Consider the following 23,975-nt stretch of genomic DNA (forward strand, 5'->3'; position numbering starts at 1 on the left):
GGAGTAGATTACGAAAATTATATTAAAATTTGCGATCCAGTCTAGATGGCGCTTTTCCTCTAAAGATACATCAAACGGATGGATTATGACACATTATGACAATGTGGTACTCAAATTAAAAGTATTTGAGAGTAGAAAACGAATTTGATATCCAATTTTGGAGCTAAGTATTTTGGGGTACGCCCTCAAGCACACACTAAACTGAACTTCATTTCCGTTGGGAATAAAGAACGCATTTGATATCGATATTTGAGTTTGAGGTGCCACCCCTCCCCCAATGAAAACATTATCCTAATGAAGAACATTACCACCAAGAACCGAGAAGGGGCAAATTCTCCCACATCAATGAGTGCTTCCCGATTCAAGTTTAAACTCAATGATAAGGGATCTTTTTTATAGCCGAGTCCGAACGGCGTCCCGCAGTGCGACACCTCTTGGGGGATCATTTTTTAAATGACCATGCATGGCATAGTACCTCGCAAAATGTCTCCAACATTAAGAGGGGATAAACACCGCTTTGTCCGATGTTCTCGTCAGGATTCGAAGGCGTTCAGCGTGATAGGCTACAATAGCACGAATTCGATATCCGTATTCAGGGCGAAGTGTGCCCACCCCAAAAAGATATTAGAGTGTTAAAGAAGGCGCAGCGGAGCGGGCCCGGTTTGGCTAGTTTTTTCTAAAGACAAGGTTAGATAAGGTTAAGTTTAAGTGCCGCCATCAGACTCACTTAGATGTTTTAGTCCAGTGCGGGACGCACACCGCATATAGTCTTTTCATCCTCGACGTCCTAACAACTTCTGCAGAAGTCGTTACTTGCGACCTTCAGTCTGTCAGCATGATTTCCCATTAGACAGTGACCTGTCATAAAGGACACAATGACTGAGACGTCTGTTCTTGCCAATGACAGCAAAGCAGTAGACCTCCTCAAGTTTAGATTAGGCCACATTCATGCTCACAGCACCCTCTATGTGGCCATCTATCATTCGTTGTCCTTCGGGCCTGGTCCCGAAAACTTATCTTTCATGTCGCTAGAGGCATACCCACAGATTCCAGCGTCTCTGGAATGTGTAGGAAGTTCCTATTCTTAAAAGCTCGTTCGCTTTACAATTCCCTGGGATATCTCTGTGGCCCCGCATCCAGAACAGGAGAATTTTGAACTGTTCACCCATCTCGTTGAGAGGTCTGAGACAGTCGAGGTCGGTTTTTGTATTCAGAAATACGTTCTCCAGGGATTTAATGGCTGCCTGGCTGTCTGAGAAGACATTTATGCCAATCGTCGTTATGAAATTATATCCTAGCCATTTCACCACTTCCTTAATTGCAATTATCTCTGCTTGATACAACCAGTAATAAGACTTGTTTATTTCAAGGCTGGCTACTACTAAATCTTCAGTGCTTAGCGACGGCAGAAGAAAAACATTTAGACTACTCTTTGCAAAAATACTGGCTCTGTGTCTCCCATTCCCCGTACCCCTAAATAGTTCAAATCCCAGAATTCTTAGTCCACAAACCATTCCTCCACACAACCATGGTTCCTGGATAAGAATCAGGCCAAATCCCCCTGCCATCAGGAGGACCCTTAGTGCCGCCGAAGCGGCCTTACAATGGTTGATATTTATCTGCAGAAACCGGACCATAGTCAGGATTCAGAAATTCCCCCACTGTTGCGTCAGCCTCTACTTCTGATTCCGCCATGAGTTCGCATCCAGGGACAGTTGAGAAAGCAGTGGAACCACTCTTCCTCAGGACACAGGACACTTGCGGTGTGGACGATTCCTTCTTATATGCTTCACTAGCTGCTTTTGTCGAAGTAATTTTTGAGTACCGTCCTAAGCCGTTGGCGCACACCTTAAGCCCCTCCAACCGGATGCCCCACCCACACAGGGCTTGTCGGGTCCAGTTTCGATACCATCCCAATATTTTCTCTCAAAACTGCAACGATATTTTCTCTTAAGACAAAATTTTAGTCAAAATTTTGCAAAAGAAAAAATTTCTGTCAAATTTTCTTAAAGAAACAAGTAAAAAGGAGTTCGGCCGGGTCAAACTTTGGATACCCACCACCTCGGGGATATATGTAAGCCCCCTTTTGTTATAATCCGGAGAAAAATTCATAAATTATGAAATATGGTCCGAGTGGTCTAATAAGTACAAGTCATTGTTCAATTTTGTAGAACAAATATAGGTTTTTTTGGTAGCCCTATCCATATATAGACCGATCTGAACCATATACAATACGGTCATCGAAAACCCCTTACATAAGTCACTGTGTCAAATTTCAGTGAAATCGGATTAAAAATGTGCCTTTTATGGGACCAAGACTTTAAATCGAGAGATCGGTCTATATGGTAGCAATATCCAAATCTGATCCGATCTGGGCCAAATTGAAGTGGGATGTCAAAGGGCCTAACACAACTCACTGCCCTAAATTACAGCGAAATCGGACAATAAAAGCGATTTTTATGGGCCCAAAACCTCAAATCGAGAGATCGGTCTATATGGCAGCTATATGCAAATCTGAACCGATCTGAGTCAAATAAAAGAGGAATGCTGAAGGCCCTGACACAACTCACTGTCTTAAATTTCAGCGAAATCGGACAATAAATGCAGCTTTTATGGGCCCAAAACATTAAATCGAGAGATCGGTCTATATGGCAGTTATATCCAAATCTGAACCGATCTGGACCAAATTGCAGAAATATGTCAAAGGGCCTAACACAACTCACTGTCCCAAATTTCAGCAAAATCGGATAATAAATGCAGCTTTTATGGGCCCAAAACATTAAATCGAGATATCGGTCTATATGGCAGCTATATCCAAATCTGGACCGATCTGGGCCAACTTGAAGAAGCATGTCAAATGACCTAACACAACTCACTGTCGCAAAATTTCAGCAAAATCGAATAATAAATGCGGCTTTAATGGGCCTAAGGCCCTAAATCGGCGGATCGGTCTATATAGGAGCTATATCAAGATATAGTCCGATATAGCCCATTTTCAAACATAACCTGCTTATGGACAAAAGAAGAATCTGTGCAAAATTTCAGCTCAATATCTCAATTTTTAAAGACTGTAATGTGATTTCAACAGACAGATGGACAGACGGACGGACGTGGCTAGATTGTCATAGATTTTTACGCTTTATAGGGTAGGAAATGGATATTTCGATGTGCTGCAAACGGAATGACAAAATTAATGTATCTCCATCCTTCGGTGATGGGTATAAAAACTTCAATTAAATCTCAAAAGATTTAAAATTTTTTGTAATAATTTTTGTAATTTTCTTTAAGAAATATGCATTTAATTTTTGTCTTTAGAGAGAGACGGCCTTCAAATCAAAGATAAATCAGTTAATTTACATGTTTACCACCAAAACATTGTTCCAAAACTGCCAAAAAAAATATCCTCTTTAAATTTGAATTTAAATGCAGGCTTTTCATACCTAAAACATCTCCACAAATCCATAACAATCCTTAAACTCCGAATTCAAACTCCTTCCTCTGGTTTGGCATTGGCTAATATTTATATTTCCTTTTAATTCAATACTTTGCACATTATCCCTATTCTCAAAGGATTTGGCAATAGTCGTAATCCTTTTGGTGCCACATTTCCCCAAACTTGCACTGAACTTTCTTTTGGCTATGCTCACATTTTGTTACATACATTTCATTCTTCTTCTCTCATTGTATTTTCAGCACCAGCAACCGTAACCGAAGCACCTGCTGATTTAGCGAAAAAATGCGATACAAGCGAATGTCAACTGCCATACTGTTTCTGCTCCAAGGATGGCACACAAATTCCCGCTGGCTTAGAGGCGGATAAGGTAAGTAATAGCTGCAAGATATATAACATAGACAGCAAAACACCAGAAAGAAAGTAAAATGTTTCTCGAAAATGGAAAATCAAAGTCCCCAAACAAAACAAAACAAAAAAGAAATCCCAAAAGAGAAGTTCCGCAGCAAGCTCTAAGCAGTGAGTTGGTCTTCTTCTTCTTCGTATTGCCCCTTTCTTCGTTTCCATATCCGGTCATGCTTCAAATCAAATCTTGGTTTTATTTTATGTGGCATACTTCGTTTTCGTTTTCCTTCATGGCCATTTTGCATAAAACTCTGATCTGTGAGGACAAAGCAAAGGAAATGTAAAAAAAAAAAAAACAAATAAATAAACTATAAATAAGGAAGACCAGCAATCGTAGTACCTTTGAATAGATAGACTGTTGCTTAGCCTTGTTCCTTGGGTTCTTCTTTCCCGTTTTTTTTTTCATATCTTGGGTAATGCATGACACATTGGATTTTATATGCAGAGATAAGGGATTCTAGCTAACACAAATTGCCATATGTATTGGGTTGCCCAAAAAGTAATTGCGGATTTTTTAAAAGAAAGTAAATGCATTTTTATAAAACTTAGAATGAACTTTAATCAAACTATATGAAAAATCCGCAATTACTTTTTGGGCAACCCAATATTTGCTTGTATACAACAAGCACAAGGAACTTTCTTTTAAATTGACGGCAGTCGATTTGATTTTGATCTAATTTGGAATCCTAACATTTAAAAAAAAAATCCAAAAATTTAAAAAAAAATTACTTTTGTAAAACAACATTTTTTAAATTTTCCTACAAAAATTCCATTTAGGAATAGTGGACATTTCTCTTATATGAATAATGCTATACGATTAATATTTTAGCCCAAGGAACTCATTTTATAGCCATATCAGGCATTTAAATCTAGTCGCAATCCTTTGGGAAAGGACGCTCAAACCTCTATAGAGGGAATGACAGACCTTTAATAACTTTTTCCAACGTAGCAGTGATTGATCCGAAAAGATACGCCCTGTTTTTCAATCCCCCTGAAAGTCATATCTTTGATGAAATTGCTGAAGTTACAGAAGTGTCAAATTGTCTGAGGTGCTAGTTCATGATGGAATCCCCAATGTTTAGAGATGAGGTTAAGGTTAGGTTAGGTAAGAATGGCTGTCCTCTACAGACTCACTTAGACAATTTTAAGTCCATTGTGATACCACAGTGGCGACAGACCAAGGCTTCTGGCAGCAAACGAACCCACGACCCCTCTACTGGTAATCCAAGCACTCTACCAACTCGTCTTCCGGAACGCCCGATATGTAGACATGAGCAATGGGTAAATACCCAAAAGATGTTTACCAGGTTAATTGGGTAAATACCCGGTATTTATCCACAAATACCTAAAAGCGGGGTATTTATGACTTTGCGAATATCTTGGCTATACAAAACATTTTGCAAACAAATTTTGATTATTTTGTATTTTTATACCCTGCACCAGCACTGGTGGTACAAGGTATTATAGATTTGTGCATTTATTTGCAACGCTAAGAAGGAGAAGAGCTAGACCCATTGAAAAGTATACGGATCGGCTTAGAATCACTTTCTGATTCGATTTAGCTATGTCCGTCTGTCTGTCCATGTATTCTTGTAATCAAGGTACAGGCTATTGATTTTGAAAAAAATCATTCCAGATTTAGATATAGCTCCCATATACATCTCTCATCGGATATGACCTATTAAGGCTGTAGAAGGCACAATTTTGGTCCGATGCTTACAAAATTTGGCACGAAGTGTGGTTTTGGACGTCTTAATGTGTCGGCAACATTTCATTGAAATCGGTTCACATTTAAATATAGCTCCCATATATATCATTCATCCGATTTGACCTATTAAGGCAGTAGAGCCACAATTTTGGTCTAATTTTTACCAAATTTGGCACGAAGTGGTTTTTGTGATGTCTTAATATATGTGCAAAATTTTATTAAAATCGGATCAGATTTAGATATAGCTACCATATATGTCTTTCATTCGATTTGACCTATTAAAGCTGTAGGAGCCACAATTTTAATCCGATCTTTACCAAATTTACCATGAGATGTTTCGTGTGACGTTTTAATACATGTGCAGAATTTCATCTAAATCGGTTCAGATTTAGATATAGCCCCCATATATAACTTTCATCCGATATGACCTATTAAGGCTATAGAAGGCACAATCCTTACAAAATTTGGCACGAAGTGTTTTTTTGGACGTCTTAAAATGTGTGCAAAATTTCATTGAAATCGGTTCAGATTTAGATATAGCTCCCATATATATCTTTCATCCGATATGCCCTTTTGAAGCTATAGGAGCCACAATTTCGGTCCGATCTTTACAAAATTTACCATGAGATGTTTCGTGTAACGTATTAATATAAGTGCAAAATTTCATCTAAATCGGATCAGATTTAGATATAGCTTCCATATATACCTTTCATCCGATATGACCTATTAAGGCTGTAGAAGGCACAATTTTAATCTAAACTTGACCAAATTTGGCAGGAAGTGTTTTTTTTACATCCCAATATATGCGCAACATTTCATCAAAATCGGATCAAATTTAGATATAGATTCCATATATATATTTCATCCGATATGACCTATTAAGGCTGTAAAAGCTACAATTTTGGTCCGATCTTCACTAAATTCGAAATTAAGTGCTGTTTTTGACATCCCAATATATGTGCAATATTTCATCAGATTCGGATGAGATTTAGATATAGCTCCCATATATATCTTTCATCCGATATGGTCTTTTAAGGCTGTAGTAACCCCAATTTCAGTCCGATCCTCACAAAATTTAACATGAGATGTTATATTTTACGTTGCAATACCTATGCGAAATTCCATCAAAATCGAATCAGAATTAGATATAGCTCTCATGTATATCTTTCATCCGATATGGCTTTTAAGGCTGTAGAAACTGCAATTTTGATCCGATCTCTACAAAATTTTGCAAGAGATGTCTTATTTAACGCTCCAATACGATTGCGAAATTCCATTAAAATCCGATCAGATTTGTATATATCTTTCGTCCGATATGGCTTTTAAAGCTGTAGAAACTGCAATTTTGGTCCGATCTTTACAAAATTTTGCAACCGATGTTTTATTTAACGCTCCAATACGATTGCAAAATTCCATTAAAATCGGATCAGATTTAGTTATATCTGCCATATATATCTTTCAGCCAATATGGCATTTTAAGAATGTAAAAGCTACAGTTTTGGTGCGATCTTTGCACAATTTTGCAACAGATGTTTTATTTAATGCTCCAATGCTATTGCAAAATTTCATTAAAATCGGATCAGTCAGCCAATATGGCATTTAAGAATGTAAAATCCTTTTGAGGCTGTACTCGCCACAATTTTGGTTCAAACTTTATAAAATTTTGCATGAGGTGTGTAACGTCCTAGCACGTGTGCGAAATTTTATTAAAGTTGGTCTTGATTTGGATATATATGCGATATATCTTTCAACCGATATGGCCCTTAAAGTCTGTAGTAGCGACCATTTAAGTCGTATCGAAAAAAAATCTTTAAAGTTTCTAGTCAGTTTTTTAATAGGTTTCATGTATTGAAAGTAGTATGTATGTTGACTCGCTGGTGTAGGGTATTATATAGTCGGCTCCGCCCGACTTTTGCCTTTCCTTACTGGTTTTTGTATATAAACCTGACCTACTGATCTCATAAAATCGGACTATAGTTATATGTAGCCAGGCAATAAATTGCTCATTTTCCATCCGATATCAATGAGATCTGGCACAGTGCGTACTCAATACCGAGAGATGTCTCAAATTTGGATATAGCTGTCATATAGACCGACTTAGAGTATTAAGGCCATAAAATATACATTTATTTGGCACAGAGAGTTCTAGAAGACCTCTACCCATTCCTGTCAACTATGGTCCAGATCGGATTATATTTGAATATAGCCGCCATAAAGACCGATCTCCCGTTATAGAGTGTTGAACCTATAAAACGAGAATTTTTCATGCGATTTCGATGAGTTTTGGTAGACCTCTGCACCTTTTAATTGAATGTTTTTATGATCGGACTATATTTAGATATAGCTGCCATATATAGACCAACCTCCCGATACAGAGTGTTGAGCCAATAAAAAGAGAATTTATCACCCGATTTCGATGCAATTTGGCACAGTGAGTTCTTGAACACATTTGATAGGTAAGGGTTTTCCAGAACTCACTGTGCCAAATTTAATTGAAATCGGGTAATAAATGGATCTTCTAATAACCTTCACCGGAAAATCAAGCAATCGGTCTATATGGTAGCTATATCCAAATTTGATCCAATGTGGACCACATTTCACAGGAAAAGTTAGGGGTCTACCAGAAATCAGTGGGCCAAATTTCATCGAAATCGGAAGAAAAATTATTGCCTCAAAACTTTAAGTCAGAAGCGGCCATATATATCTATAGTACAGTTTTATGAGATTCTAAAAACCAGGATTATTTAGAAAAGAATAAGAAATTATAAAAAAAAAACAAATAAAAAGGGCTTAAGTTCGGCCGGGCCGAACTTTGGATACCCACCACTTAGGGTATATATAAAAAGCCCCTTTCGTCACAACCCGGTGAAAATTTAATTTTACGACGACGCACAGTGGGCCAAATGGCAAAAAAATTGGAAATAAGTCTACAACTTTTTATCTGTTGATTTTAGCCATACAAAATGTTCTAGACATTTGTAGAGGAGGACATAGGCTTTCAGAAAAGTGCTGTTGTTGGTCCATATCTTTAATACAGGGTGAGCTACAGGGTGTCAAAGTTGACCACTTTTGACTTCTCCAAGCTTCTGGGGGCCATAACTTTTGATCTACTCAACCGATTTACATGATTTAGGACTCTAGAGAAAGAGCTTGACAAGATCTAAAAAACTTATGCATAAAGTACCATGCCATCGTGTACTGTTAAGGAGTTATGAATTGTTTAATTTTAAAATATGAAAATTTGGCCTTGGTTTTTTTCAGTGTTTTTTAAATAACTCCGTCAATTTTAAAGCTATAAACTTCATACTTCACACAAATTATGCCAGCATATGTGTGCATAAAATACAAAAGGAATCACGTGAATATCTTTGGCGGTTTAAAAATGGCATCGTTTTCAATATGAAAAATATTTTTTTTGTCAAAAAATTGCAAAATTTTTCAAAAAAGATACTCCCATTTCCTTTAAGTTTTCGCAAACTTTGGCCATCAAAGCATTATCATTTCTTTCCATTTTCACAAAGTCGAGGTATTAAGAAAAGTTTTAAGTGCTAATTTGGCTAATTTCGATATCAAACAACACCGTTATCTTAAGACCAAAATGGCCAATTTTTTTACTAAACTTCAAAAGTTTCTCACTGGAAAAAAAGTTCCACGGGGATTTTTTCGCTTTTTTTGAACTTAAATGAAAGCTTAAAATGTTCCCAACATTTTAAGGTATGTCTCGCCATATCCTAGCCATAAATGAGATCGTAGCGATCAAAATACTGAAAAAAGTCAATTTTCAAGTAGTGCTATATTCATTGCTAAAAAACAAGTATTACGTCACATTTTATTGCAAAGATGTTAAATAAACTTTTATTTGGTAACACTTCTTCTACAAAACACAAAAAGAATCATGGAAATATCTCTATTCTATTCCATTTTATGGAACCGGCAATAAAAAAGTCAATTTTTCAAAAAAGTCGAATTTCCCAAATTTTGTTTTTGTTGTCCTAATTGCACATGACACACTATAGCCATATTTACGCAACATACCTTATCGTAAAGGAAATTTTCATACCTTTCCAACGATGTATAAAACATTTCTCAACTCGGATTCTATCTACTCTAAAATTCATTTACACTTCATTAAACTCTATATAAAAATGTCTATTTGTGAAATGGAACCTTATATGGGGCCTACACTAAAACATTGATAGATTTGCCCAGGGTTTACAATACAAATGTGTTAGAATAAAAAAAGGTCTCCTGCCAAAGTTTAAAAAAATTGGAATAAAAATATGTGTTTTAGAGCGAAAACACTTCGCATCGGCGTGCGTTTATATAGTACCTACATCTATTTTTAATGTAAGCTGATGATTTTTGAATAAAAAGTAACCTAGAAATATACCTGCATATATATATATATTTGTGTTAAGATTTGATGCAGACAAATGTTACCTGTTTCGCTATGTCGAATTCCCAGGAAATCCACCGTATCAATGAATGTGAAAAAACCTACCCATAAAAAATTCATTGTCATTTTTTTTAACCAAATTCGAGTCCAGGTAAATAATTATAGAAGAGTAAGTAAAAAGAGGCACTTTGGACCCCTTTTTACGATTGCGTCTGATACCTGAAATGGGTCATTAATTGTGAATATATTGCATAAATATTTGAACAAAATCCAAATTTTCTTCATTATATTTTGTAGAGGCGTAAAGGACATTTATAAGTTATGGAAGTCATACTGAAGTATTCCACTCTTTCGAAAATTGTATGGGACATCAAAAATGATTCCAAATCATACACGGAGTCATTTAAGGAACTTGTTTACACTTTGGACCACATATATGGAATAAGGCTAAATAAAGACGCTTTAGACAAACTTGAAAAATTCTACAAATCATTTGAGAGAAGGTTGCCAGAATGTTCATTCGCAAAAATCAAGTTTTTCAAAATGTATGAGAAGTGGCTGAAATCGGATCTACTTATTGAAATTAAACCGCTGATTCCCGGCCGGCCTAGCAAAGCATACGACGAAGTTACGGAGAAAACCAAAAAGAAAAAACAAGAGGAACTATTGGCGGCACATCCGCCAAATTTAATAAAAGATACGTTCAAAACAGCATTGTTAAAAACACAACCAAAAAATGTTGGACGAATTGTCGATGTTTTACCATTAGCATCTCCGAAAAGGGTAAAGAGAATGGTAGAAAGTATTCCAACTCCAAAATCGACTACAGAATTCACGGAGGAAGATGCACTGGCCCTGATTTTGAACCTAGGCCTCTCAAGAAACAAATACTCAACAATGAGGAAGGCTCTTCGTGAAAAAGGATGGGGTTGTTTACCCTCAAAACATAAATTGTACAACACCAGGACGAAAATGGTGCCATCAAATATATACGTGGACGAATTAAAAGCAAGAGTGAAACTTGCTGATCTTGTTGAAAATACAGCTGTTAGAATTATTTCTAATTTTACTGAAGAACAGTTGAACACATGTAATAATTCCGAAGTGGTTTTGATCAGCAAATGGGGTTGTGATGGATCATCTGGATTTTCCGAATATAAGCAACAAACAGAAATAGATACCAACTTCGCATCAATTTTCATGGCATCATTAGTACCATTGAGAATGAGATTGTACAAGGACCAATCTTCATCATCGAAAGAAAATGCATTTCAAGATATATGGATAAATAGAACACCTGGGTCAAAATATTTATGTCGCCCAATTCGGTTTGAGTATACAAAGGAAGACCGGAACACAACACGATCTTTGGTGAACGAAATAAAGGAAGAAATTGCTGCATTACCCATGATTGTTATAAACCAATTGGGAAGAAATATAAAAGTTTCGTTTCAACTACAACTCACTATGATCGATGGAAAGGTGGCAAACGCATTAACTGGCGTTATGTCCAATTGGAGATGCAATATTTGTGGCAAGAAGAATGGGCAATTCGAGGACAAGTCTGATGAAAATTTAGTAAACGAAAATGCGCTCAATTTCGGTATTTCGCCCCTGCACTGTAGAATTCGATTCATGGAGTATTGTTTGCATTTATCGTATGACCTTAAATATCGGACTAGCCCTGGAAACCGCGATGTCTCTGCTAGAAACAACCAAGATCTTCACAAAATGAGGCAGGAAGAGAAGAATCGAATCCAGTTGGAGTTTAAACAAAAGGGACTTATAATAGATAAACCTCTTTACGGATACGGAAGCACAAATGATGGCAACTCGGCAAGGCGGTTTTTTGAGGACCCCGTATCGACATCTAAAATAACCGGTCTTGATGAACACTTGCTAAGACGATTCAAAGTGATTTTGGCTGTAATCAATAGCAAAAAGATGATAAATTCAACCAAATTTGAAGCTTATAGTAATGACACAAAAAACATTTTATCTGATTTATATTCGTGGAAAGCTTTAACACCGACAGTACATAAAGTCTTACATCATGGCAAGGAAATTGTGGAATACAACATACTTCCGTTAGGAGAACTTACAGAAGAAGCTCAGGAATCCCGTAATAGAGATGTTAAACAGTTCCGGCTTTTCAATACCCGAAAGAGCACCAAATTTAACCAAAATTATGATTTACTTCAATATTTATTGTTATCGTCTGATCCGGTACTATACAGCATCAGAACTAAATGGCTACCAAAAATATGTGACGATATAGATAAGGACGATCCCGATGCCATTCAAATTAAAGAGCTTTTAAATTTTGATACCTTAGATTATTTGGTAGAGAATAAAATCAAATAATACAAAACTAAAATGCTTTTTTATTTTGGGAGTAGCTAATATACATATAAACGCACGCCGATGCGAAGTGTCGGCGTGCGTTTATATTTTTTTAAACTTTGGCAGGAGACCTTTTTTTATTCTAACACATTTGTATTGTAAACCCTGGGCAAATCTATCAATGTTTTAGTGTAGGCCCCATATAAGGTTCCATTTCACAAATAGACATTTTTATATAGAGTTTAATGAAGTGTAAATGAATTTTAGAGTAGATAGAATCCGAGTTGAGAAATGTTTTATACATCGTTGGAAAGGTATGAAAATTTCCTTTACGATAAGGTATGTTGCGTAAATATGGCTATAGTGTGTCATGTGCAATTAGGACAACAAAAACAAAATTTGGGAAATTCGACTTTTTTGAAAAATTGACTTTTTTATTGCCGGTTCCATAAAATGGAATAGAATAGAGATATTTCCATGATTCTTTTTGTGTTTTGTAGAAGAAGTGTTACCAAATAAAAGTTTATTTAACATCTTTGCAATAAAATGTGACGTAATACTTGTTTTTTAGCAATGAATATAGCACTACTTGAAAATTGACTTTTTTCAGTATTTTGATCGCTACGATCTCATTTATGGCTAGGATATGGCGAGACATACCTTAAAATGTTGGGAACATTTTAAGCTTTCATTTAAGTTCAAAAAAAGCGAAAAAATCCCCGTGGAACTTTTTTTCCAGTGAGAAACTTTTGAAGTTTAGTAAAAAAATTGGCCATTTTGGTCTTAAGATAACGGTGTTGTTTGATATCGAAATTAGCCAAATTAGCACTTAAAACTTTTCTTAATACCTCGACTTTGTGAAAATGGAAAGAAATGATAATGCTTTGATGGCCAAAGTTTGCGAAAACTTAAAGGAAATGGGAGTATCTTTTTTGAAAAATTTTGCAATTTTTTGACAAAAAAAATATTTTTCATATTGAAAACGATGCCATTTTTAAACCGCCAAAGATATTCACGTGATTCCTTTTGTATTTTATGCACACATATGCTGGCATAATTTGTGTGAAGTATGAAGTTTATAGCTTTAAAATTGACGGAGTTATTTAAAAAACACTGAAAAAAACCAAGGCCAAATTTTCATATTTTAAAATTAAACAATTCATAACTCCTTAACAGTACACGATGGCATGGTACTTTATGCATAAGTTTTTTAGATCTTGTCAAGCTCTTTCTCTAGAGTCCTAAATCATGTAAATCGGTTGAGTAGATCAAAAGTTATGGCCCCCAGAAGCTTGGAGAAGTCAAAAGTGGTCAACTTTGACACCCTGTAGCTCACCCTGTATTAAAGATATGGACCAACAACAGCACTTTTCTGAAAGCCTATGTCCTCCTCTACAAATGTCTAGAACATTTTGTATGGCTAAAATCAACAGATAAAAAGTTGTAGACTTATTTCCAATTTTTTTGCCATTTGGCCCACTGTGCGACGTCTTAGAATTTTACAACAATCCGAAATATATATACTTTGTAGGGTCGGAAATTGATATTTCGATGTGTTGCAAACGGAATGACTAAATGAATATACCCCCTATCCAACGGTGGTCGGTACAAAAAAATGGTACAAAATATTTGCAGTTACCAAAATATGTGGAGCAGGTGCGTTTGCGTTTATCGGGACGTTAAGTCACCCGGCCTTATACTGTGTTAGTTCATTGTGATAGCATAGCAGCTACCGAACAGGACTTTGGTGGGATTCGAAGCAACTACCGAACGCACTGGTAATCCGAAAACGTGTTCAACTCAGCTAACAGGGCGACCAATTTGAAAGAGTAAATCTAATTGGTCCCCTATGTAGGTTGTCTATAATTACACACAGTTCATAAATCATCCGAATGTATTCCTTAAAACCCTCGAGAGCGGATATTCTATCCAATTTGACTGCTATCTTGCATAATAACTTCTTTAGTGGCTATTAGAAGTCCATGCTGTGGACTAAGGTATATAAAAAAGTTTTGTTTGGAGCTTCCTTTTAAAATTATCCAAATACAAAAAAGAAATTTATTTGCATATGCCCATCCTTGTTGCCATAGTTTTATGTCCGTTCATCTTTGGGTATGATTTGGTTTTATTATGACTGCAAGCTCATAGTCGTAAATTTTCTTTGGTTTTTGAGGAGAAACCCCAAAAAAAACCCGAGAAAATGCAAATAAACAAAACTTATTTAGTCAATGAAATAAAAATGGGATAATGAATGAAAACCTCTGATGCGAATAAATATGACCACAACTATATATGAATATTTATATTCACCATAACAAAAGAGGATGATTTTCAATAGTTTTTGGGAGGAAAAAACCAGCAAAAATGAGCTAAGTTCGGCCAGGCTGAACCCATCACCATGGTTTCTGCAAAAAACTTTCCTTTCCTTTCGATTTCCAGGGGCTCAAGATGTCAAAACGAGAGATCGCTTTATACGGGAGCTATATAAGTTTATAGACCGATTGAGACCGTCCTTGACATAGTTTTCGAAAGTCATGAAAAAACACTTCGTACGAAATTTCAGCCAAATCGGATAACATTGCGTATTCCAAGGCCTCAAACCTCTTCTGATAGTAAAGCAGCGCAATGATAAGCATTGCCCACTTCATGGAAAGAGCCTCAGCATCCGTACTTGGGTAAAAAAAAGACTCCCCCAAGGAACCCATGGTGCGACCAGGAGTGCCAAAAAGCTACTGAAGTCAAAAAAGGCATACAGGGCATACAGGGCAACATTACAGACAGTAGCAACGCCTCAGATGAGGAAGGAGTATCGGGAAAACATAATAGGGGAGAAACGTGTCATCAACAAGAAGGGTGAGAAAACGTGAGTGTGAGTTAATGAAGAGGTTCAGGAGCTAGAATAAAGTCCGAAAAATCAACAAAAAACTAAACATCAAATCGATGGCTTTGGTGCAGGCATATCTTCCCGCAAAGACAAAGAAGGATATCTGGTAGGTCAGATTAGGTTAGGTTGAAAAGAAGTTGCGGATATTAATCCGCCCCATGCCACTATGGACATACACCTAAGCCAGTACTCAGCTTGTTTCGAGCTTCAAAATTCTAAAATATTGGATTGCCCAAAAAGTAATTGCGGATTTTTTAAAATAAAGTAAATGCATTTTTAGTAAAACTTAGAATGAACTTTAATCAAATATACTTTTTTTACACTTTTTCTCTAAAGCAAGCTAAAAGTAACAGCTGATAACTGACAGAAGAAAGAATGCAATTACAGAGTCACAAACTGTGAAAAAATTTGTCAACGGCGACTATATGAAAAATCCGCAATTACTTTTTGGGCAACCCAAAAGTAACCTCGAAAAATCAAATCTAAGTTAGGAATTCCACGCTACTTACAAAGTCCTTAATTGTTTTCCAATCCACGCTCCTAAGTTGGTTCAGGAAATCTGGGAACTGATATAAATAATGTGCTGAGTATATGGAAAAAATATTTTACCCAACTGTTAGTGTCCGACGATGGCGCCGAAGGGGATACCACAGAACCAATCCTTGATGATGGTATAGACTGTGTACCACCTAGTCAAAACTTGGTCCATATAGCAGTAACTCGACTAAAAAATGATGAGGCAGTAGTCAAAACTTGGTCCATAAGCAATAACTAGACTAAAAAACGATGAAGCAGCAGAAACCGATGGGTTGTGGGCTGTACTGTTTAAAACTGGAGGCAACACGCTGATAAGACGTATGCATCAGCATGCCTGCGCAATTTGACTTGAAAAACGTATAATCGGTGGTTGGCACCTCAGCATGCTATACCCCGGACAAGATGGTATGTGCCAGCTACAGAGGAACAAGTCTAAAGTCAACGAAATTATTGGGCCTCGTGTATATGGCTTTAGGCCTGGTTAATCCATCATAGACCAGATATTTAGACTGCGCCAAATCCTGAAAAAGACCCGAGAAAGACAAATCAACCATGTATTCGTTGACTAGAAAGCCGCCTGTGCTTCGGAGGCCACCGTGGCGCCGAAGTTAGCATGTCCGCCAATCACGCCAAACGCCTGGGTTTAAAATATCGGACGGCCGGAAGGTTGGCAGGGCGGATGACCGGACGAAAGGCCGGACGGACAAGGCTAGATCGACTCAAACCGTCGAGTCAAACAAGAAAATATATACTTTTTGGGGTCTTATACGAATATTTCGAGGTGTTACAAACGGAATGACTATATCAGGAGAGTATACATTGACCGCAGGTGTGCCACAAGGCTCTGTCCTTTTCTCTTCCCTTTTTTTTATTTTCATTGACAATCTATTGGGTCAAACTTTGAACCCAGTCTAGTCATTTGCCGTTGACAGTAGTCTGTGTCATTCATAATTATTCGACCATAGGCCCAGTCCTCAAGAAATTGTCAACAGGAGGCGCATTATGGATGAGACGCTCTCCCAGGATTTGTTGGCCATTTCCTCGTGGGGTAGAATGAACAGAGTAGACTTTAACGCGCATTATGGATGAGACGCTCTCCCAGGATTTGTTGGCCATTTCCGAGTGGGGTAGTATGAACAGAGTAGACTTTAACGCACAGAAGACGCAGTGCTGTTATTTGTCCCCCAACAATTCACTGACCCACTACAATCGTTGACGGTATAAATATTGAACAGTCAGATTCTCTTCAAGTCTGGGCATGAAGATACACTGTAATGTCCGTTGATCAAAACACGTATTCGAAGTGTCCAAAGAAGCATTCAAATGTTTGGGCTTTCTTAAGCGGTGCAAGAAATATTTCACCTCTTCTGATCTTCTCAATATCTACACTACCTACATCAAACCGAGGATGGAATATAACTCTCATATATAGGCAGGAGCTTAAAAATCATCCTTGGAGCTACTTGACCGGGTTTAACGGAGAGCGATGGTGTTGTTTGGAGACAGTAGGGTATCCAACTCTATTGCTTCTCTTGAACATAGTCGGAATGTGGGTAGCGTTGTATTGCTTTATCGTTACTTTCATGGCGTGTGTTCTTATCCCAGACGTAAGGATGTTCACCAGTAATACAAGACTTACCAGGAACTCACACCCGTTTGTAATTGATTGGCCAGTCGACCGAACCATGCATTACCGAGAAAATTAATTTTTTCGCCCCAACCATTCGTATGTGGAATCGACTTCCGGCTAAAGTCTTTCCCACCGACATTGACGTTCAGAAATTTAAGATGAATATCAATAAATACTACTCCCTCTTTCTCCCCCTCCAACCCTTTACTTTTCTAATTGCCAACGCAATTGGTCACGTGAAAAAAATAAAAGTATACCCCCATCCTATGGTGGTGGGTATAACAAGACTCTGATACTATCCGTATTGTTATATGGCTCCGAAACATAGGTACTTGCAAAGCAGAAGAATTGGCATTTGGAGTGTTTGAGAGAAAAATTCTTCAAAATATATAAGGACCAATTTTCGTTAATGGAGAATATAGGCGTCGTATGAGCCACGAGCTGTATAACGACGATGGCATAGTCAAATGCATCAAAATATAAGGTTTGCGTTTATCATGTCATGTTGTCAGAATGGCTGAAGAGAAGTCACAAGACTTCTTTGCGGAAGTTCAAAACTCCGATGGAGTGACCAAGTGGAGAGCGACATCTTGATACTGGGTGTCAGAATTCAAAGAAGAAACGGAAAAGATCGAAGCGTTTGAGCATCTTTTCTACGTTCGGCTAGAGGAAAAAATTTCCTGTAATGGCCAATTAAAGTAAAGTGCAACCTTTTGCCCCTTTAGTATATGTGTCCGTATACATCCTTCCTCAGCTTGCCGATCCTTCATTGCCTGAGTGCAAACTTAGCAACACAGTTCCGAATGTAGACCTCAATATTCAGCATAGCTGCCACACTAGTCTGATGCAAGCAAATCTATGCTGCCGTGATTTCAGCTTGGACTCTTTGGAAGCTTTTTAACTTTGGCCACATGGTTTTAGTTTTTCAAACCATTTGTTTCACCAACACATATACGTCCAAGGGAATTTTCCATGTTCTCCCATTATCCCCTCTTAATACCCAATATGATAATATCAATGTCATAATTTTATTATTGTTCTTTCCTTTCGACGACATGCATTCCCTCATAGGATAGGTCAAGCATGGTAATGACAACCATTTTTATTATGTCCTTCGACATCCTGTTATTGTTACCCCAAACTATTCACAATGCTGCAGACATCAAATGGATACAAAAGAGTTCCATTTATTTTCGTTGTTCTTTTTTTTCTGATGACACAATAGCAATATGGAAATTGTATTGATACAAAATATCAAAAAACAAGTAAAAAGGCGTTAAGTTCGGCCGGGCCGAACTTTGGATACCCACCACCTCGGGTATATATGTAAACCACCTTTCATCAAAATTCGGTGAAAATTTCATACCTTATACTCATATACCTCATACCGACATGAAATATATACGACAGGGATGTCGAAAAGCCGAACATAAGTCACTGTGTCAAATTTCAGTGAAATCGGATTATAAATGCGCCTTTTATGGGGCCAAGACTTTAAATCGAGATATCGGTCTACATGGCAGCTATATCCAAATCTGGACCGATTTGGGCCAAATTGCATAAAAATGTCGAAGAGCCTAACACTAAGCACTGTCCCAAATTTCGGCGAAATCGGACAATAAATGCCTCTTTTATGGGCCCTAAACCTTAAATCCAGAGATCGGTCTATATGGCAGCTATATTCAAATCTGGACCGATCTGGGCAAAATTGAAGAAGGACGTCGAAGAGCCTAACCAAACTCACTGTGTAAAATTTCAGCGACATCGGACAATAAATGCGTCTTTTATGGCCCCAAAACCTAAAACCTAGATATCGGTCTATATGGCAGCTATATCCAAATTTGAACCGATCTGGACCAAATTGAAAAAATATGTCAAAGGGTCTAATACATCACACTGTCCCAAATTTCAGCAAAATTGGATAATGAATGTGGCTATTATGGGCCTTACACCATAAATCGGAGGATCGATCTATATGGCAGCTATATCCAAATCTGGACCGATCTGAGCCAAATTAACGAAGGATGTCGATGGGCCTTACAAAATTCACTGCCCCGAATTTCATCAAAATCGGATAATAAATGTGGCTTTTGTGGGCCTAAGACCCTAAACCGGAGGATCGGTCTATATGGCAGCTATATCCAAATCTGAACCGATCTGGACCAAATTCAAGGAACATGTCAAAGGGCCTAAGACAACTCACTGTCCCAAATTTCAGCGAAATCGGACCATAAATGTGGCTTTTATGGGCCTTAGACCCCAAATCGGAGGATCGGTGTATATGGCAGCTATATCCAAATTTGGACCGATCTGAGCCAAATTGACAAAGGATGTCGAAGGGCCTAACACAACTCACTGTCCCAAATTTCAACAAAATCGGATAATAAATGTGGCCTTTATTGGCCTAAGACCCTAAATCGGCGGATCGGTCTATATGGCAGCTATATCCAAATCTTAACCGATCTGAGCCATATTGACGGAGGACGTCGAAGGGCCTAAGACAACTCACTGTCCCGAATTTCAGCAAAATCGGGTAATAAATGTGGCTTTTATGAGCCTAAGACCCTAAATCGGCGGATCGGTCTATATGGCAGCTATATCCAAATTTAGACCGATCTGAGCCAAATTGACAAAGGATGTCGAAGGGCCTAACACAACTCACTGTCCCAAATTTCAACAAAATCGGATAATAAATGTGGCTTTTATGGGCCTAAGACCCTAAATCGGCGGATCGGTCTATATGGGGGCTATATCAAGATATAGTCCGATATAGCCCATCTTCGAACTTAACCTGCTTATGGACAAAAAAAGAATCTGTGCAAAATTTCAGCTCAATATCTCTATTTTTAAAGACTGTAGCGTGATTTCAACAGACAGACGGACAGACGGACAGACGGACGGACATGGCTAGATCGTCTTAGATTTTTACGCTGATCAAGAATATATATACTTTATAGGGTCGGAAATGGATATTTCGATGTGTTGCAAACGGAATGACAAAATGAATATACCCCCATCCTTCGGTGGTGGGTATAAAAAGAGGAAAATAAGAAACAAAAATATATTTTTTCCCCCAATTGAAGCAAAAATAAATATTCTCTCCTGACTACAACAGCAAGGAGAGAAGGATGCAAACTTGGCAGCAATACCAAAAAAAAAAAAAAAAATTTTAAATAAATAAAAGATTTTTCTAATGAATTTTCACAACAAATATACTTTATGATATACTTGGAAAATGATTTTTGTTGAAAAAGGAGAGTCTCATTAAAACATTTTTTTTTTAATAAATAAAATTTCCTCTTACTTAAATATCCTTGGAAAATAATTTTTGATGAGAAAGGGGGGGGGGGGAGATTTTTCCAAAATATTCTAGCTCGAGATTATATCCAATGATTTCTATTTAAAGAATAGCACAGCAAGGAAATCTTAAAATGAAATGGATTCTCAATTTAAAAAAGTAAAAAGGATTTGGATACCCACCACCTCGAGTATATATGTAAACCACCTTTAGTCAAAATTCGGTGAAAACATCATACCTTATGCCCCATAGCAGTTATATCGAAATATGTTCCGATTTGGACCAAATATTGGGCAACCCAATACTAATAAGTACAGTAGCTATATCTAAACATAAACCGATCAGAACCATATACGACACGGATGTCGAAAAGCCTAACCTAAGTCACTGTGTCAAATTTCAGTGAAATCGGAAATCGGCCTTTTATGGGTCCAAGACTCTAAATCAAGATATCGGTCTACATGGCAGCTATATCCAAATCTGGACCGATTTGGGCCAAGTTGCAGAATAACGTCGAAGAGCCTAACACAAAGCACTGTCCCAAATTTCGGCGAAAACGGACAATAAATGCGCTTTTTATGGGCCCAAAACCTTAAATCGAGAGATCGGTCTATATGGCAGCTATATTCAAATCTGGACCGATCTGACACAAATTGAAAAAGGACGTCGAAGAGCCTAACTAAACTCACTGTCTCAAATTTCAGCGACATCGGACAACAAATGCGTCTTTTATGGCTCCAAAACCTGAAACCGAGATATCCGTCTATATGGCAGCTATAACCAAATCTTGACTGATCTGTGCGATATTGCAGAAGTATATCAAGGGGCTCAACTTAACTCACTGTCCCAAATTTCGGCGACATCGGACAATAAATGCGTCTTTTATGGGCCCAAAACCTTAAATTGAGAAATCGGTCTATATGGCAGCTATATCCAAATCTGGACCGATCTGAGCCAAATGAACAAACGAAGTCGTAGGGCTCAACACAATTCACTGTCTCAAATTTCAGCAAAATCGGATAATAAATGTGGCCTTTATGGGCCTTAGACCCTAAATCGGAGGATCGGTCTATATGGCACCTATATCCAAATCTGGACCGATCAGGGCCAAATTGACGAAGGGTTTTGAAGGCCCTAACACAACTCACTCTCCTAAATTTCAGCGAAATCGGATAATAAATGTGGCTTTTATGGGCCTAAGACCCTAAATCGGAGGATCGGTCTATATGGCAGCTATATCCAAATCTGAGCCGATCTGGGCCAAATGAATGAAGGCAGTCGAAGGGCCTAACACAACTCACTGTCCGAAATTTCAGCAAAATCGGATAATTAATGTGACTTTTATGGCCCTAAGACCCTAAATTGGAAGATCGGTCTATATGGCAGCTATATCCAAATCTGGACCGATCTGGGCCAAATTGATGAAGGAAGTTGAAGGCCTAACACAACTATTTCAGCGAATATCGGATAGTAAATGTGGCTTTTATGGGCCTAAGACCCTAAATCGGAGGATCGGTCTATATGGCAGCTATATCCAAATCTGAACCGATCTAAGCCAAATTGACGAAGGATGTCGAAGGGCCAAACACAACTCACTGTCCCAAATTTCAGCAAAATGGGATAATAAATGTAGCTTTTATGGGCCTTAGACCCTAAATCGGAGGATCGGTCTATATGTCAGTTATATCCAAATCTGGACCGATCTGAGCCAAATTGACGAAGGATGTTGAAGGGCCTTCCACAACTCACTGTCCCAAATTTAAGTAAAATCGGATAATTAATGTGGCTTTTATGGCCTAAGACCCTAAATCGGAGGATCGTTCTATATGATAGCTATATCCAAATCTGAACCGATCGGAGCCAAATGAACGAAGGAAGTCGAAGGGCCTAACACAACTCACTGACCCAAATTTCAGCGAAATCTGATAATAAATGTAGCTTTTATGGGTCCAAGACCCTAAATCGGCGGATCGGTCTATATGGCAGCTATATCTAAATCTGAACCGATTTGAGCCGAATAAACGAAGGTAGTCGAAGGGCCTAACACAACTCACTGTCCCAAATTTCAACAAAATCGGATAATAAATGTGCCTTTTATGGGCCTTAGACCCTAAATCGGTGGATCGGTCTATATGGGGTCTATATCAAGATATAGTCCGATATAGCCCATCTTCGAACTTAACCTGCTTATGGACAAAAAAAAAGAATCTGTGCAAAGTTTCAGCTCAATATCTCTATTTTTAAAGACTGTAGCGTGATTTCAACAGACAGACGGACTGACGGACGGACATGTCTAGATCGTCTTAGATTTTTACGCTGATCAGGAATATATATATATAAATTATAGGGTTGGAAATTGATATTTCGATATGTTGCAAACTGAATGACTAAATGAATATAGCCCCATCCTTCGGTGGTGGGTATAAAAAGTTGGGAAAATATGTGCTGTTTTCAAAAACCTTTGACTGTCCTGGTGGCTAGCGATTTCTGATACGCCATGTATCTTCTTCAACACCTTTGTCAAATTGTTTTAAGATTTATTTGTTTTTTATATAAAATGTCCTCTTACTAGCTTTGTAATTATATTTGATTGCTTTTTAGACAATTTAAAATGAGCTCCTATGGCAATTAATCCACAATTTATAGCAAATAAATTGATGATAATCTTCGAGTAGATATCTGAATATTTACTTACATGCCCATTGACATATGCATGCTAAAAACCATAAAAACCAATTTAACCCCTAACCCTTTGGTAGATTTCTCTCTGTCAGAGGTAATTACTCAACCGAATTAAGAGCTCAAATTAACACCTCAATGATTTCGATATTAAAATTCACTACACACATACCTGCACACATGTGACGACATGCATGTATGTATGTGTGTTTGTTTTTTTCACCTCTGCACATGTTTACAAAACACTTATTTAGAGAGAAACATTTCCATTTAAGCTTCCCCAAAGGAATTCCAAAGGATTTTTGTTGAAATTAATTAAAAACAAGATTTTTCCCACCTCCCAAACTCATACATGCTCATGTATTGCCTATAAATAAAAACGCATTTTATTTCATTGCCTGCACTTAAATCAATATTTATTTAGTTTCATAAATATTCTACATGGCATTGACTTGATTTGATTTTGTGTCATATATTTCATAAGGGTGGAGTGGGGAAAAATGGGAAAAAAAAGAAATATCTCGAAGAGCCTAACACAATTAACTGTTCAAAATTTCGGCGACATCGGGCAATAAGTGCGACATTTATCGGCCCAAAACCTTAAATAGAGAGATCGGTCTATATGGCACCTATATCTAAATCTG

General features: G+C 37.6%; 1 protein-coding gene across 1 annotated transcript in view; it reads left to right on the forward strand.

Moving 5' to 3' along the window:
* Positions 1 to 23,975, forward strand: part of LOC106085119 (chitin deacetylase 1) — a 195,278-nt gene that overhangs the window by 88,421 nt on the left and 82,882 nt on the right. Inside the window, exon 4 of the mRNA XM_013249167.2 lies at positions 3,694 to 3,821. Coding sequence (XP_013104621.1) covers positions 3,694 to 3,821 — 128 coding nt within the window. The remainder of the gene's footprint in view (positions 1 to 3,693; positions 3,822 to 23,975) is intronic.

The sequence above is a fragment of the Stomoxys calcitrans genome, chromosome 4, assembly GCF_963082655.1.
Source record: "Stomoxys calcitrans chromosome 4, idStoCalc2.1, whole genome shotgun sequence".
Classification (NCBI taxonomy): Eukaryota; Metazoa; Arthropoda; class Insecta; order Diptera; family Muscidae; genus Stomoxys; species Stomoxys calcitrans.